Consider the following 15,501-nt stretch of genomic DNA (forward strand, 5'->3'; position numbering starts at 1 on the left):
AGTGAACTCGGTGGCACCCATGTACAAGGAAACATGCACAGTATTCTTCCATTCCAAGCCTATGCATCTATACTCAGAAGTAAGCCCCATTCGGTTATATGGTACCTACTCCCAGGAAAGTATGCATAGAATTGCAGCCTTCAAGCACAGAAGTGACTTACTTACTCAGTAGTAAGTCTCATTATAGTCAATGGGGCTTACCCCCAGGTAAATAGTATGCACAGGATTTCAGTCTTGGAGCCCAATCTAGGCATGTCTACTCAGAAGTTAAGTTCCGTTAGAGTCAATGGGGCTTCCTCCCAGGAAAGTGTGGATAGGATTGCAGCCGGAGAGCCCAATCCTCTGCATGTCTACTCAGAAGTAAGTCCCATTAGAGTCAATGGAGCTTCCTCCCAGGAAAGTGTGGATAGGACTGCAGCCGGAGAGCCCAATCCTCTGCATGTCTACTCAGAAGTAAGTCCCATTAGAGTCAATGGAGCTTCCTCCCAGGAAAGTGTGGATAGGACTGCAGCCGGAGAGCCCAATCCTCTGCATGTCTACTCAGAAGTAAGTCCCATTAGAGTCAATGGGGCTTCCTCCCAGGAAAGTGTGGATAGGATTGCAGCCGGAGAGCCCAATCCTCTGCATGTCTACTCAGAAGTAAGTCCCATTAGAGTCAATGGAGCTTCCTCCCAGGAAAGTGTGGATAGGACTGCAGCGTCCGAGCCCAATCCTGTCCACACTTTCCTGGGAGTAAGCCCCATTGCCTATACTGCGGCTTACTTCCGACTAGACTTGCCCGGGCTTGGGCTCCCAGTCCGACCTCAGAGGGGGCTGCGCGGCGCTGGTGGAACCAGCCGGGCGGAGGCAGGCAGGCTGGCTGGGTCCCTTGAGGCTCGCGCTGCGGGAGCACGAGTATGGAAGGCGGAGGCGGCAGCGGGGCTTCCCTGGGCGCAGAGCGGGCCGGGAGCCCTGAGCAAGACGCCTGCCGCCCGGGTTGTTTTCCTGCCAGAGGCACCCGCAGCGTGTAACAAAGCCCTGGTAACGTGGTTACCACCGCAGCGCCGGCTGCTTGGTAACCGGCCGCTGCCCCTTTAAGTCGCCGGGGGCGGGCCGCAGCCCAAGAAACCCCTTCGCCCTCCCCGCCTGGCCGCTCGTCCGTCTCAGTTCCGCCAGCAGGTCTCCGGGTCCCGCAGCCCTCCGCTTCCCTCTTCCTGCTCCGCGCGCGCACTCCCATCCCATGCGGGCGGCGGCGGGGAAGAGGTCTCTGGTGGCTGCGGCGCCCGCAGCGCAGCCCCAGGCGAGCGGCGGCAGCAGCAAGCAGCAGCTCCGGCAGCCGCGGCGTTCCCGCTTCCCCGGGCATGTCCCGCGACTGCTGCCAGCGCCCCTTCCTCTGAGTCCAGCCGGCTGGCGGAGCCGCCGCTCTGGGGGGCACTCATGAGTGCGGAGGCGTCCTCCCGCGCCACTTCGCAGCTCCGCGCCCTCTTCAGGATGGAGCCGGCCCCGCCCGCCGCCGCCGAGCTGGTGGGAGCCTCCGAGTTCCTCAAAGGTGAGCCCGGCGGGGACGGCAGCCGCCACTCAGGCTGCAGCCCTGGCTGGCCCTACTTCCCCGCGAGTAAGCTCCGCTGACTCTAGTGGGGCTTACTTCTGAGTAGACCTGCACGGGAGTGGGCTCTCGGACTGCAGCCCTAACCACACTTTCCCTGGAGTAAGCTCCGCTGACTGTAATGGGGCTTACTTCTGAGTAGATCTGCACAGGAGTGGGCTGTCAGGCTGCAGCCCTAACCACACTTTCCCTGGAGTAAGTGCTGACTCTAATGGGGCTTACTTCTGAGTGGACCTGCACAGGAGTGGGCTCTCAGGCTGCAGCCCTAACCACACTTTCCCTGGAGTAAGCTCCGCCGACTGTAATGGGGCTTACTTCTGAGTAGACCTGCGCAGGAGTGGGCTCTCAGGCTGCAGCCGTAGCCCCACTTTCCCTGGAGTAAGCCCCACTTTCCCTGGAGTAAGCTCCACTGACTCTAACGGGGCTTACTTCTGAGTAGACCGGTGCAAGGCTGCAGTCCTAGCCCAACTTTCCTGGGAGTAAGCCCCACCGACGCTAATGGGGCTTACTTCTGAGTAGGCCTGCACAGGATTGGGCTCACAGTAGCTCCCTGAGGTGCTTGGGGGCACCTGCCTCTCCCCCCAGCAGTGCTCCCTTTGGGGTTAAAATGCCGCCCTGAGGTGAGGAGAAACCACACCAAGAAGAAGTAAGCTTCTTTCTCCCCCTTAGAGGAAGGCAGGTGGAATTGGGAGGACACCAGTGCCCTCATCCCCCTGGAGAGAAGAGCTGGGGACATGGTAATGCTCTCTACAGCCCCACTCCCACATCCTTTTACTCCAGAGTAAAGCTACAATCCGATCCACACTTTCCTGGTAGTAAGCCCCACTGACTATAATGGGGTGTGCTTCTAATGCATAGGATTGGACTCTCAGGCTGCAATTCTATCCACACTTTCCTGGGAGTAAGCCCCATTGAACACAATATGATTTACTTCTGATTAGGCACGGTCAAGATTGTGCTGTAAGTCCCATAACAGTCTAGTAATCTTTGGGGTTGCCCCCCCTTAAAGTAACTTCCTAATCCTAAATTAGAATTGCACTGCTCCTCTTAAAAGAGCGGCTTGGAAATGTTTGCAGTAAATAAGTGAGAGAGATCGATAAACTTGTCGCTCATTTTAAGATACTACAGGCATTTCAAAGTTGCTTTTTTAAAGCTTCCTTTTTTTCCCCCCAGACCGACTGTATTTTGCTACTTTACGCAACAGACCCAAAAGCACAGCAAACACCCACTATTTCTGTACGGATGAGGAATTTGTCTATGAAAAGTAAGTTTATACGTCTTCTTTTCTTCTTTGCCTCTTTGTGTTGCGTATATCCAACACTCCTGCTCACTTTCGTTTTTGTATTTGAAGTTTTTTTTCCTTTCTTTAGCCTGCCCTCAAGTGATTATCTTAGGCTTCTGACTGAAACAAAAACAAATTGAAGTGATATATGTACTTGATTGTCTTGTGTAGTTTACTGGAATATATTGCCAAGGAGTTATTTTTAAAGCCATAGATCCTACCTCAAGACTGACTACATCCTAATAGAAACTTAAGGAAAACATGGATCTGTGGTTCCTCCCTCCAGCCCTGTTCCTTGTTTTTTGTGACATGGATTCTAATCTTAAGTGATTGTAGGTTTTGACTGGGGTAAGAGACTTTTTGGTTTGAGCAAAATGTTTTTAAACACAAATCCAACATTGGTCTCTCTCCTTTGGAAAAACCATGTAGCTGACTATTTGTCTGCAAATGCCTAGTTATAGTTTTGTCCCTTTAACATTTGGTGAAAGAGCAAATAATCTTGGCTCCACTGCTGGTCTGCAAATTGGTGAGATGTATGCTAATTTCATTGGCTTAACAAACAACAACTTATATTGAACATGTAGTACAGTGTGGTTAGTCATTCAGAATTATGGTTGAAGCATACTTTAATGAACTTTAAGACATGGTTCTTACTAAAATGATTGCCAACTACCTGTAGTTGGTGGTTCTCTAAAACCATTACAGTACTTCATTAAGCAGTTCTTGTGGCTGTCAGATTTTTCTTCATGAGTGGGCTGTGATTGGGACTGCTTAGGGACTTCCTGGGACAAAACCACTTAAGACAATCAAGAGCCTATTGAGAATTAGAGGCAGGGCATGCAATAAACTAACTTTCTTTTACACAGTGCTTACTTCTCTAGATGTTTGTTTTTCTAACTCACAATATGGTCATGGAACTTTGGCACTGGAGATTGGAGAGACCCATTTAGTATGCAAGATTTAGAGCAGCTAGAGTTGGGAAGGGGGGATAAGATCTTGCAATAAAGCTGTTGGTAATAATTATTGTACAGTAGCTGAAATCTAGTTCAGTAGTCCACAGTATTATAATAAAATGCAGATAAAACTTCTGGGGGGCATTTAGTGTTCATGTATTTTTCCACTCTTAAGGGCACAATCCTTCCAAAGTTAGTGGCAACCAAGTATTATTGCTTTGCTTTTGAGTGGACTTTGAGCCCAATCTTATGCATGTCTACTCAGAAGTAAGTCCCATTATAGTCAATGAGGCTTACTGCCAGGAAAGTGTGTATAGGATTTCATTCTCACTCAGGAGTCCTAACAGCAGATGTGTTCAAAATGTTTTCACGTAACTGCTAACAGTTAAAGCTTTTGTATTTGACATATTCATATGCATTACGGTGTGGTAGCACTGTGGTAAAAGTGTTCATTGGTTATTGAATACATGCATTGGTTATTCTCCTTCTTACTCTTGTTTCTTAAATGGTTTAGTGAAACTACAAGTTGACTTATAGGTTGTTGTATTAAAGTTCCATGCTGAGAATGATGGTATGCCCCTTTGCAAAAAGAGACTGTGATTGTTAGCCTTTGTGGTTGCGACTCCTAGAACATAACATAAGAACAGCCCCACTGGATCAGGCCATAGGCCCATCTAGTCCAGCTTCCTGTATCTCACAGCAGCCCACCAAATGCCCCAGGGAGCACCCCAGATAACAAGAGACCTCATCCTCGTTCCCTCCCTTGCATCTGGCTTTCTGACATAACCCATTTCTAAAATCAGGAGGTTGCGCGTACACATCATGGCTTGTACCCCGTAATGGATTTTTCCTCCAGAAACTTGTCCAATCCCCTTTTAAAGGCGTCTAGGCTAGACGCCATCACCACATCCTGTGGCAAGGAGTTCCACAGACCGACCACACGCTGAGTAAAGAAATATTTTCTTTTGTCTGTCCTAACCCGCCCAACACTCAATTTTAGTGGACTCCTAGTAGATCAGTGCATAAATGAATCCTTGCACTTTATATTTTCAAAATAGCTGAGGGACTTCCCACTGCTTTCTTAGTCTTGCCTTCCTTTTATCTGGTCTAGTCTAATATATACCTGTAGTGTGTTTTGTAATGGGTAACTAGGACTACTTCAGTGTCTGGACATTAACCGGACTTGGAAGGATGTTAAATACCTGATTTTTTTTTTTTTTTTAAGTGGATGCAGTTCTTGAAGAAGAGAAAGCAGGAAGAGGGGAACAATGTTCAGGAGGAGGTTGTACTGTTTAGGGCACAATCCTGAGTGCCTCGGGCCGGCCTTGCTCCGGTGTGCACTGTTGCAAACATGCTGTGAGGCACACTGTAACAGTCTGTGCTGGGCTGGTGCTGGCTCATCACGAGCCCATGCTGGGCCAGTGATGGCAGGCAGACAGATAACCGCCGCCCGGAGCTCTGGGTGTGCACCAGGTGGCAGAGAGGTAAGTCTGGGTGGGGAGAGGCGTTCTAGGCAGGGGGAGGTTAGGGAGAAGCTGTGGTGGAGGGAGGTAGCAGAGCTGGAGGGGTTGGAGATGGCAGCAGGCTCCCTCCGAGCCTGGGAGACTTGACATGGGTCTCCTCAAATCTGCACCCATTCAATAGCAGGCACAGATCTGAGGAGATTCATTGGGGCTGCCTGGTCGCTATATGGGGTAATGGAGCATAAGCTCCCTTACTCCAAGTAGCCCCAGTGGTGCTTCCCAGCCTCTTGGGATGCAGTGGTAGTCATTTCAGCACTGCTGCAGCCCTGGGCACTGGGAAGCTCAGGACTGGGCTGTGTACCTTTTGAATAATTTGAAAACACTAGCATAACCTTTAAAAAGCCCCATGTTTAACATACTATAATTATTCTAAAGTTTATTTTTTATTATTAGCTTAACATGGCTGCTCTGATATTTGCTTATTAGTTGATGTGTTTTTGGGTGCATGCAAGACCAGTCTTGGATTGGGTTCTTATGGCTTGGTGAGGCAAGAATCTGTTGTGACATGGCTTCAGTCTTGTGCTTGTTTACTTGAGATTATGCTCCAATGGACATAACAGGATTAATTTCTGAATAAATATGTGTAGGATTGGGCTGTACTTGGTTTCCCTAGTTAACCATATCTGTTAGGAAGAGACTTGTCTCTTATTGTACAATGCCTAGGACAGGTGTGAATAGACATCAGATCTCTTTTCCTTTTTATTTGTTTACTCAACCAGAATGAAGCATACAACTGTTTTGGTGATGGAGTCAAATGCGAATTGTTGGTTCCGGAGGCCAAACCAATCACCATGAGACATCAATTGGCATGACTTGCATTTAAAAGTATAAATCTACACCTTACTACAGATCAGGGATTCTGATTTGTGAGAAAGGGTGGGGAGCCAAATTGGAACCCCTTGTGGACCATCCAGTAATCTACCTGATCTCCCTTCCTGTCCAACTTCTGATCTGGCCCTTCATTTTTCTTTTTGTTTGTCAGCCAGATAATTTCTTCTTCATGCTCTTAGTAGAATTTTCATAGCAGGTATTTTTCATTGGTGGTCTTGGCCCCTGTGCCATCCCAGGGCGAGCTTGGAAAAGCCGCATCTCCCCCCAGTAGTTGTGTCTGGAGGTCTTCTGAGGGCCAGAAAGGCTGCATTCAGCCGCTCCAGTCCTCAGAAGGCCTTGTGAGGCCCCCAGAAGGGTTTAGAAAGGAACTTGCATTTTTATTTTTTATTTTTCAAAAAATTGGAAGTGCCTTTCAAAAGCCTTTGGAGCCCTTAGAACACCTCTGGCTGTGATGGAGTAGCAGGCAGCCCTTGAAGCAGTGTAAAACCAAATGTTACAGCCAGGGGGCATCATGGTCCCCCAGTCTTGCTCTCTGGGAGCACTTGTACCCGCTGTTCCTCACCCCTCATGTATGCCAGTGGAATTTTTAATCTTTCTAGTGTAATGTAAACACTACTAGAGCTGGATGTCTGCATGTGTGCAGTTCATGAGACAATTCTCATCATGTTGGTTTTGGAATAAACATTACCTAACATAGTAACAGATATAGTTAAAATAAAACAAATAAGAAAAGTGAAGTTTAAACTATAGAGCTTTAGTAAAGCAAACATTTGAACCCAAGGGAAGTTGGATGGTTGTTAGGAAGGTGAAGAGTATACAGAAAAGGCTATGGCAAGTGAATTATGGTTGAAAGTTAAGAGTTTCTATATCTCCGTTGTGCATGGTCCCATGTATTTAATTTTGGAGTGCTACTATTATGTCAGATGCTTACCTGTCTCTGAGTTTGGGTACATAAACTTTTGAAATGCTATCTTGGTATACAAATTTTAGAGATGAATGATTTGGGGACTTCCTCATAGCTATTTAAAAAATAATGAATAATCATTTTTCCTAGTACCTGCCCAAGGCGAGGTACAGTGTTGTGAGAGATGTGCAGGAAAGATGGATTGTGTGTCATCCCCCCCCCCGAAAACTTGTGACAATGTTCAGTACACTCTAGGCTCTGATTAGTAGCCTAATCTGTTTTATAAGCTTGTAAAACAAACTCTTGATATTTCATGCTTTGTGGTATTGACAGAAATGAGGCACTGATACTTGCCACATTGAAAGATGTGCCTTCTAAAGGAGTTTAGCCTTTACACTTGTAAGGTTGTCTAAGTCATTCCCATAATTGAGCAAACTAGGCATCTTGGGAATTAGGCATTCTTGAGTATTTTAATATACAGTATACCTAACTGAACTGGTCCATTAGCTGAACTTACCAATGTTTTAAATTTGAGTGCTAATCATATTCCTGTTCACCCACATTTTTGACCACTATATGAAGTCCTAATTATACTTACTGCTTGCTTGAAGCTGCTTAAACTACCGTATTTTTCGCTCCATAAGACGCACCTAGTTTTTAGAGGAGGAAAACAGGAAAAAAATATTCTGAACCAAACAGTGTAATAAAATATTTAATAAACTATAACAGAACAACATTTGAACCATGTAAAGGGAACAGCAGTCAACAGTGGCATTAAGAACCGTTATCACTGTCATTAACAAATGGAGAGACTTAAAGGTTTGAGTACTCTAGTTTTCTGGAAACCCCAAGAACTCATCATCGCTAGAGTCAGAATTTATGAAGCTCACAAAAGCAGGTGCACCCAAATAGGGGATCACATTATCTTTCTGCTACAATGATGTTCTGCCAAATTCCAATCCACTGGGCCTCGTGCCCGCTTAAGGCTGATCAGTCCCCCTTGTGCAACTCACCAGTGCAGCAAGCAAAAGTGAGTCCAGTTCGAGTCCACAGATGCCAAGTAAATCAGTCCCATCAATCAGAGTTGCCAAATCAGAGTCCAGAGCCAATAAGCCAAATTACAGTCCAAGGTCAGGTTCCAGGTAGGTTAGTCAAATCCATCAGGGTACCCAGTCCAGTCACAATCCACAGTCAGATTCCAAATTCAATAAACCCAATCAGTCTCCTCTCCAACCTGCACTCCTTCAAAACCCACAAACCCTTTCTGCCTCAGGTACTCCTTATATCCCTGAGGGCCCTATTGCCTTCCAGTGGCTGCAGCTGTGTAGCACACTCTGCTGGATGCCCAGGCCTTACCCTTAAAGGGGCCACTGCTGACACCACAGCTACCTCCTCTCCAGTTCTTCCGTGATTCCAATACAAATGAACAAGTGGAAAGTCGAACCACAACTTGAATTCTCAAGACACAACAAACCTCTGGATTTATGGTGATACCTGGGGCTTGTGCAATAAGCAAACACTGGCATTCTGACCAAGGAGACAGTTTTTTCTTTGTGATGGGGGGAGCTTACATTCAGATGCTGGATGAGGTGAGTGAAAGCGCCCCTCCCCTGCTGTGTGAGTGTGTGTGTGTGGGGGGGCAGAGCATCTGTGTGTGTAAGAGAATGGGGCAGCCTGTGTGTGTGAGAGAGGGGGGAAAGTGTTTGTGTTGCAGAGAAGTTGTGATGCTCCAGCCTTGGGGTGGGGGGAAAGAGAGGCTGTGATGCTCCAGGCTTGGGGGGGGGGGAAGCAAGAGTCTGTGATGCTCCAGGCTTGGGGGGGGAAAGAGAGAAGCTGTGATGCTCTAGGCTTGGGGGGGAAGAGTCTGTGATGCTCTAGGCTTGGGGGGGGGGAAGAGTCAAGCTGTGATGCTCCAGGCTTGGGGGGGGGAAGAGTCTGTGATGCTCCAGGCTTGGGGGGGGGGGAGAGAGAGAAGCTGTGATGCTCCAGGCTTTGGGGGGGGGAAGAGAGAGGCTGTGATGCTCCAGGCTTGGGGGGGGGGAAGAGAGAAGCTGTGATGCTCCAGGCTTGGGGGGGGGGAGAGAGAGAGGCTGTGATGCTCCAGGCTTGGGGGGCAGAAGAGAGAAGCTGTGATGCTCCAGGCTTGGGGGGAGAGAGGATGTGATGTTCCAGGCTTGGGGGGGGGAGAGAGAGGATTTCCTGGGAGTAAGCCCCCCTGACTCTAATGGGACTTACTTCAGAGTAGGCATGCACAGGATTGGGCAGCGAGACTGCCACCCCACCCACACTTTCCTGGGAGTGAGCCCCACTGATTCTGAGACTTACTTCTGAGTAGACACGCAGGCTTGCGCAGCAAGACTGCCACCCCATCCACGCTTTCCTGGGAGTTAGCCCCACTGATTCTGAAACTTACTTCTGAGTAGACATGTGGGCTTGGGCGCCCTCCAGCGCTGCCACAGTCTGCGCCGGCACTGAGGGAAGGCAGGAGCCCCCCAGCCAGCTCAGCCTCTGACTGCCCGGGGAAGCTCAGCAGAGCAGAGCAGAGCGAGCGGGCAGGGGGCGGGGCCAGGGCGGAGTTTTTTTTTTTTTTAGTATTCGCTCCATAAGACGCACACACTTTCCCCCCCACTTTTTGGGGCGGAAAAAGTGCGTCTTATGGAGCGAAAAATACGGTACTTGGAAGAGTCCAAAAATTCATTTCTTAGTCATACAAATTAAGGGGTTTCTGTTTTGATCACAGAATATATGGTTAAAACCTCTGACTCTTAAGAATAATAGTTTTATAATCACAATAATTTAGATAATATTCAAAACTTAAGGAACATTCTTGGTGGCTTAAAAGTACTCCGCATTACAAAGCTAATTACCTACCTCTGGTACAACAAAAGGAACTGCTCTTTGAAGTAGTCTGTTGTAGAACTATATCATTAGGATTGTTTCCAGAGGCAAAACAATCCAGCTGTGCAGAGGGGAACCAAAAATGTACCATCCCATGGTTCTTTTTGCCTGCACATATGCCTGAACAGTAGATTTCATAAATTTCTTACTTGGAAGGATTTTTTTGCCTCAAGTGAATTGCTTATTGTCAGGCTCTTCTAGTCTAGCCACTTGCATGGTCTTCTTTAACATTTCCTAAAAACTATTCTGCTGTCCTAGGGATGGCCAGAAAATACTACCACTACTGCTGCTCCCACCTCACCCCTACTGAGAAAGAAAGAAAGCACAGCTATTTATCTTGCTCCTTCCTGCACAATTCTCTTGACAACACCAGGAAATGCAGGTGATGTTGGGAACTTCCAATATGTCCTGCATTTTCTGTTTCATTTAAAGGGACTATAAAGAAGGAGCCAGGTAAGTAGCTGCTTCCCCACGCCATCACATCTAACTCCTTAACTGAGGAGGAACAAGGTGAGGTAGTAGGGAACTGGGTTGCCATTGCCTACATGGAAGAAAAAAAACCACTTGATGTTTCAGGGGTCCATGTGAGGGGGGAGAGAATGTAAAGGTCCACTCATTTTTGCCCATGTGTAGACCTCATTGTTGTATGTGAAGTTAAGATTTTTTCACAGTGCGCATACATTGTATTTGCCTACATTAAAACTTTTTTTTGCCCCATCATCCTGTTTGGAAAGATACTTTTGGAGTTTGGAGTTTGGGATTTCACTGATTTGTGTAATTTGGTATCATGTGTAAATACAGTATCTTCTACTCATTCCCAAATCCAGATAATGAATGAACAAACTGGTCTCAATACAGGCCTTTGGAGGACCGCCACATCTGCTACCTTTTTAATTGCTAACAATGTCACTTTATTTTTCCCTTCTGGATAAAAAATGAGGTCTGTTTTCTTGCCCCATGATGACTCAGTTTCTAAAATCTTATTGCGGTAAGCTTTCCCTTGCAAAAGTTTTTGTTCTTCCTTAGCAAAACTTGTTCTTTGTTTGATGAAGCAAGCCTTTATCATGCTTTCTAACTTACCCAGGACAGGAACTAGACCACCAAACCTATAATTAATCAGATCCCTTAAATTAAATCATGGTACTCTGGCAGCCTTCTTAGTTAGGAGGCTGCTCTTTGTAATCCAGTTTTAAAATGCATAACTTAACCATTTTATGTTGAATTTCTTGAGAATTCTTAGGTGAGTGCCACCTGGTCCCAAAGGCTTAGTTGATTTATTACTCAGTTCTAAAACCATTCCCATCCTTTTCCAGGTTAGGGATGTTCTTATTGGCATTTGTAATAGGATGCTATTAAAATAAGATATAACAAAATAATAAAGATCTTAAGAATTATGCTCCTTGATTTCCTTTGTGACTTTGCTAATCACTTTATTTGGTTTGCTAGAGAGTATCTGTGTACATATAAAATTTTCCCATTTTGGAAAGAAATGTCCTCTTTTAAAGAAAATTATCTTGATCTTTTATAGTCGCCTTTACTTTGCCTTTTTTTTATTAAACAGCATCAGTCTTGACTTGCCTATACTATACTTAAATTTGATATGCATTTTATTTGACATTCTGAAAGGATTTGACTGTCTCATTTTGGAGAGATTTTCTATTTTTCAACTGAAATGTTGTATTAGTGGCAATTTTTTACTTGTGTATTGAATTTAATAGTGATATGCTAACCTTTTTTGAGCAGCTTGTTGTTGACCAGAACCTAGGCACTGCAGGTTTGAATCGGGAGTACTCTTACTTTAGCAGTGCTGATCAGTGTCTAATTTTATAGCAGGATTGGATTTAGCAGAATCTAAGCAGAGCAAATTCTGCTCTGAGCCTTCTGAAACCCCAGGTTGCTTGTATGCTGTAACTTCATTACAGTGTTTTACCTTACAGAGTTAAGATGCCATTCAACTTTGGAGAATCTTCCAGAACTTACCAGATTACAGTAGCTTCAGTGCCTGTGATTCATCTGGTATATAGAAATGAGGGAGGCTGAACTTCAGTAGCAGAACTGAGTCTTCACTATCTTTATTTCTCTTCTGAGAAAGAGAATTCTTCTCTTCTTCACTATCTTTATTTGTCCTCTGTTCAATAAGTCATTGTGTACGATTGAATATGATCATCTGTTGTATCTAGACATTTTATCTCTTAATCTTGAACTTGAATTTGACCCTATTCACAGAATAATCAACTTATTCCTGATCTAATTTTCTCCTATGTTTTGTTCTGGGTGGAGTAGTGTATATTGATAGTATCTCTGGTCCTGAGGGTTGAATTCCTGATGACATGATTATGCAACACTCCAATAATATTTCCACCACCATGAGAGCAGGTTCACAGGCTCAGCTTTAGCAGTTTTTCATCTGACAGCATCCAAAGATGCATTTGCCAGTTGCAGGATTTTTCTGTTCTGCTAATGTATTTTATTTACTATCACAGCAGTGCATAATCTGTTAGATTAGGGCAGTGCTTCCCAAATTTACAGGGCTGGTGATGCCCTACTCCTTCAGCTGCTGATCCTCAAACCTGGAAGTAAGCGCTGATGATGCGGCAACGTGCGGACATAATCAGCACTTGGTTTCAGGTGTGTGCCTGTAAAAACAGCTTAAAAATGGGAAAAACCTTCGGGGAGGGCAGGTGGGCCCAAACAAAGCATGCACAGCCCTCAGTTCATGGAGCAGAGCCTCTCTTACTGCCGAGTAGCTCTCATTGGAAGGCTTGTCATGATGCCCAGTTTGGGAAACTCTGAGTTAGGGTTGTCTTCTGATTTACAAAAAGAACTGCATTTTGGGACTGCTTTGAAGATAGTTGCCCAGTTGTTGACATTTGTGGAATGTATCACCTAGTTTGAGACATCTGGCTACTAATTCAAAGTTCTGGTTTTAACCTTCGAACAGCCTAGTTTAAGTGGTTCCAGTTAGCAGCACCTTTGACTTACTGGGCCATTGGCCATGGCTCCCCATTAGGGCCACAATCCTATTCAGTGGTTCTCACACATTTAGCACTGGCACCCATTTTTTAGAATGAGAATCTGTCAGGACCCACCGGAAGTGATGTCATGACTCGAAGTGACATCATCACGCAGGAAAATTTTTAATAATCCTAGGCTGCAATCCTATCCACACTTACCCAGGAGTAAGTCCCATTTGCTATAATTGTTAAAAGAATATACATAGCAGCTTGTTAAAAGTACAGGTCTGTAACATTTCCCCAAATGCAGTCACATAGCATGGTAGCATAATAATAATAATAATAATAATACAGGTATTTATATACCGCCTTTCTTGGTCTTTATTCAAGACTTTATACAAGGCGGTTTACATAGGCAGGCTTATTTAAATCCCAGTAGGGATTTTTACAATTGAAAGAAGGCTCTATCTTTCAAGAGCCACAACAATTCAGATGTTTCATTCTGATCTGGCCTCCATCCTGGCTTCCATCCTCCCACGCTCAGAGCAGATGGAATAGCTCGGCTTCAGCTTGTCAGCTGCTTCAAGGTCGCACGGTGCTGGTGGCCTCGAACTGGCGACCTTGTGGATGTTATCTTCAGGCAAATGGAGGCTCTACCCTCTAGACCAGACCTCCTGCCCATAGAGTCTAATATATTAGCATAGAGTCTAATATATTAAAAACAAAATACTGAAATGAATGGGAACCCAGCTGAAATTGGCTCGCGACCCACCTAGTGGGTCCCAACTCACAGTTTGAGAAACCCTTCACATTGTATAGGATGGCAGGTATTTTGCAAGGATTCTGCAGCTCCTCTGGCTGGTTCCCACAACTCTCCAGGGATCCACAGCTCATAGTTTGGGAACCACTGGCCTAGGTTCTAATTTATTTCAAGGAATATCTCCTTAGAGCTGTCCTCTCTGTACTGCTGATGAGGTCTGCTTGAAATGCCATCTTATGGATAGTAGGCTACCCTCCTTGAGGAGCAGGACTTTCTCAGTAGCAGCCCTGACGTTCTGAAATTTTCTTCCAAGAAGTACACACAGCCTTCTCCCTGCTTTCTTTTCAAAAGCAGATCTTCCTTTTTCAGAAAGCCTTTTTTACTTTTGTGCTTTGCTGTTTTTCTGTGCTATACTGCTCTTATTTAGCTATGTTTATTCTTTGATGTTAAATATTTGGTATACCACTGTAAAATTTTATATGAAGTGATATTTTAAAACATTGTTACAGTCCTTGAAATAGCTTGAAAATTGCAGATTCTGCCCTCCTGCCTTTTCATTCTCTGTGTTTCAGCTATTTTTGTGCATTATACTTTGCCTGAAACTTCTGCAGTGTTGAGAGCTGGTATAGGGTAGTGACTGAGACTGAGTGCAGATGGGAATTTCCCTGGTTAGAATCTCGCCTCTGCCATGAACTTTCTAGATGGCCTTAAGCAAACAATTTCCTCTCAGTTTTGATTCTCCATCTGTAATATTACTAGCCATAGCTTGATGTAACTCTTCAACAGCCTTCAAGACATGTGAGACATTTTACACTCTCTGAAAATCTTGTACAGGTAATGATTCTGTATGTTAAAAACATCTAGGGTCTAAAACTGAACAGTCAAAACCTTACTAATTTACATGCTGTTCTTGCAACATCTTTCCTGTTAATGTATCTGGTGAAGGACAACTGCCCGTTCTGTAGAAGAACTGCATTGCATTGAACGCACACTTATTCTCAAGTTCGTACTAACTGCCATGTTTCAGATGCCAGCTATTTTAACTCTCTATGGTAACTGTGCCAAGTCCAATTAAATATTTTATGATTAAACATTGGAACTTGTCATGCCAAGAAAAAGGAATGAGCTTGTATATTGCCAAATGAAAATAAAAGCTGAATAGACTGACTGTCCTAATACTTCAATGAAATGTTGCCTATTGAAGGTTATTCTTTATGTTGGGTTCATATTAATTTGACTGTGGTCTCTTTAAATGTCCTGCACCCTGCTCAATAGTCCTGTTTTCTAAAATACTTGGTCATAAAAATGGTGAAAAATAAGGCAGAAAGAATGACTGGCAGATACAGGGCTGATTTAGACTTTGTAACTAATTAATGAGTTGGGAACTGGTAATTGGCTTACGCTTCAAGAAGAATACTAGCTCTTGTTCTGTTCTTTGCAAGCTTGACATATTACACTTGACTGGGTAATGTACAATAGGCTTTTATTTGGCCAGCACATTATCTAGTGGTCTATATCTGTTTCCTTTGAGGTATCCCATGAGAGCCGTAACTCCTTGTACTTCATTACTAAAACGCTTTGTCTTTGTTCCTAAAATCATGAATTTGTCTACTGCGTGCATTTTTTTTTAGATTCTGGATCTTGCAGGTGTTATATCAGCAAGAGACCCTTTGAACAGCTGCAAAGTAACTGTACAGTGTGTACTCCCGTCAGCAGAGCAGCTCTAGATTAATTTATCAAAAGGCTGTGTTGCCATAGAGCAAGTACCTGCCTTTCCAACAGAGACCTTTTTTTGCCTTTGAGGCTTACAA

The 15,501-nt window shown here is 44.9% G+C and overlaps 1 protein-coding gene across 3 annotated transcripts in view; it reads left to right on the plus strand.

The window, feature by feature from the left end:
- Window positions 1-1,159: 1,159 nt before the first annotated feature.
- Window positions 1,160-15,501, plus strand: part of CDC14A (cell division cycle 14A) — a 75,547-nt gene continuing 61,205 nt past the window's right edge. For all 3 annotated transcript variants that reach the window (XM_066624127.1, XM_066624128.1, XM_066624129.1), the window contains exons 1-2: window positions 1,160-1,528; window positions 2,759-2,849. In XM_066624127.1, coding sequence (XP_066480224.1) covers window positions 1,417-1,528; window positions 2,759-2,849 — 203 coding nt within the window. In that variant the 5' untranslated portion in view covers window positions 1,160-1,416. The remainder of the gene's footprint in view (window positions 1,529-2,758; window positions 2,850-15,501) is intronic.

Source organism: Tiliqua scincoides, chromosome 4 (assembly GCF_035046505.1).
Source record: "Tiliqua scincoides isolate rTilSci1 chromosome 4, rTilSci1.hap2, whole genome shotgun sequence".
NCBI classification, from domain to species: domain Eukaryota; kingdom Metazoa; phylum Chordata; class Lepidosauria; order Squamata; family Scincidae; genus Tiliqua; species Tiliqua scincoides.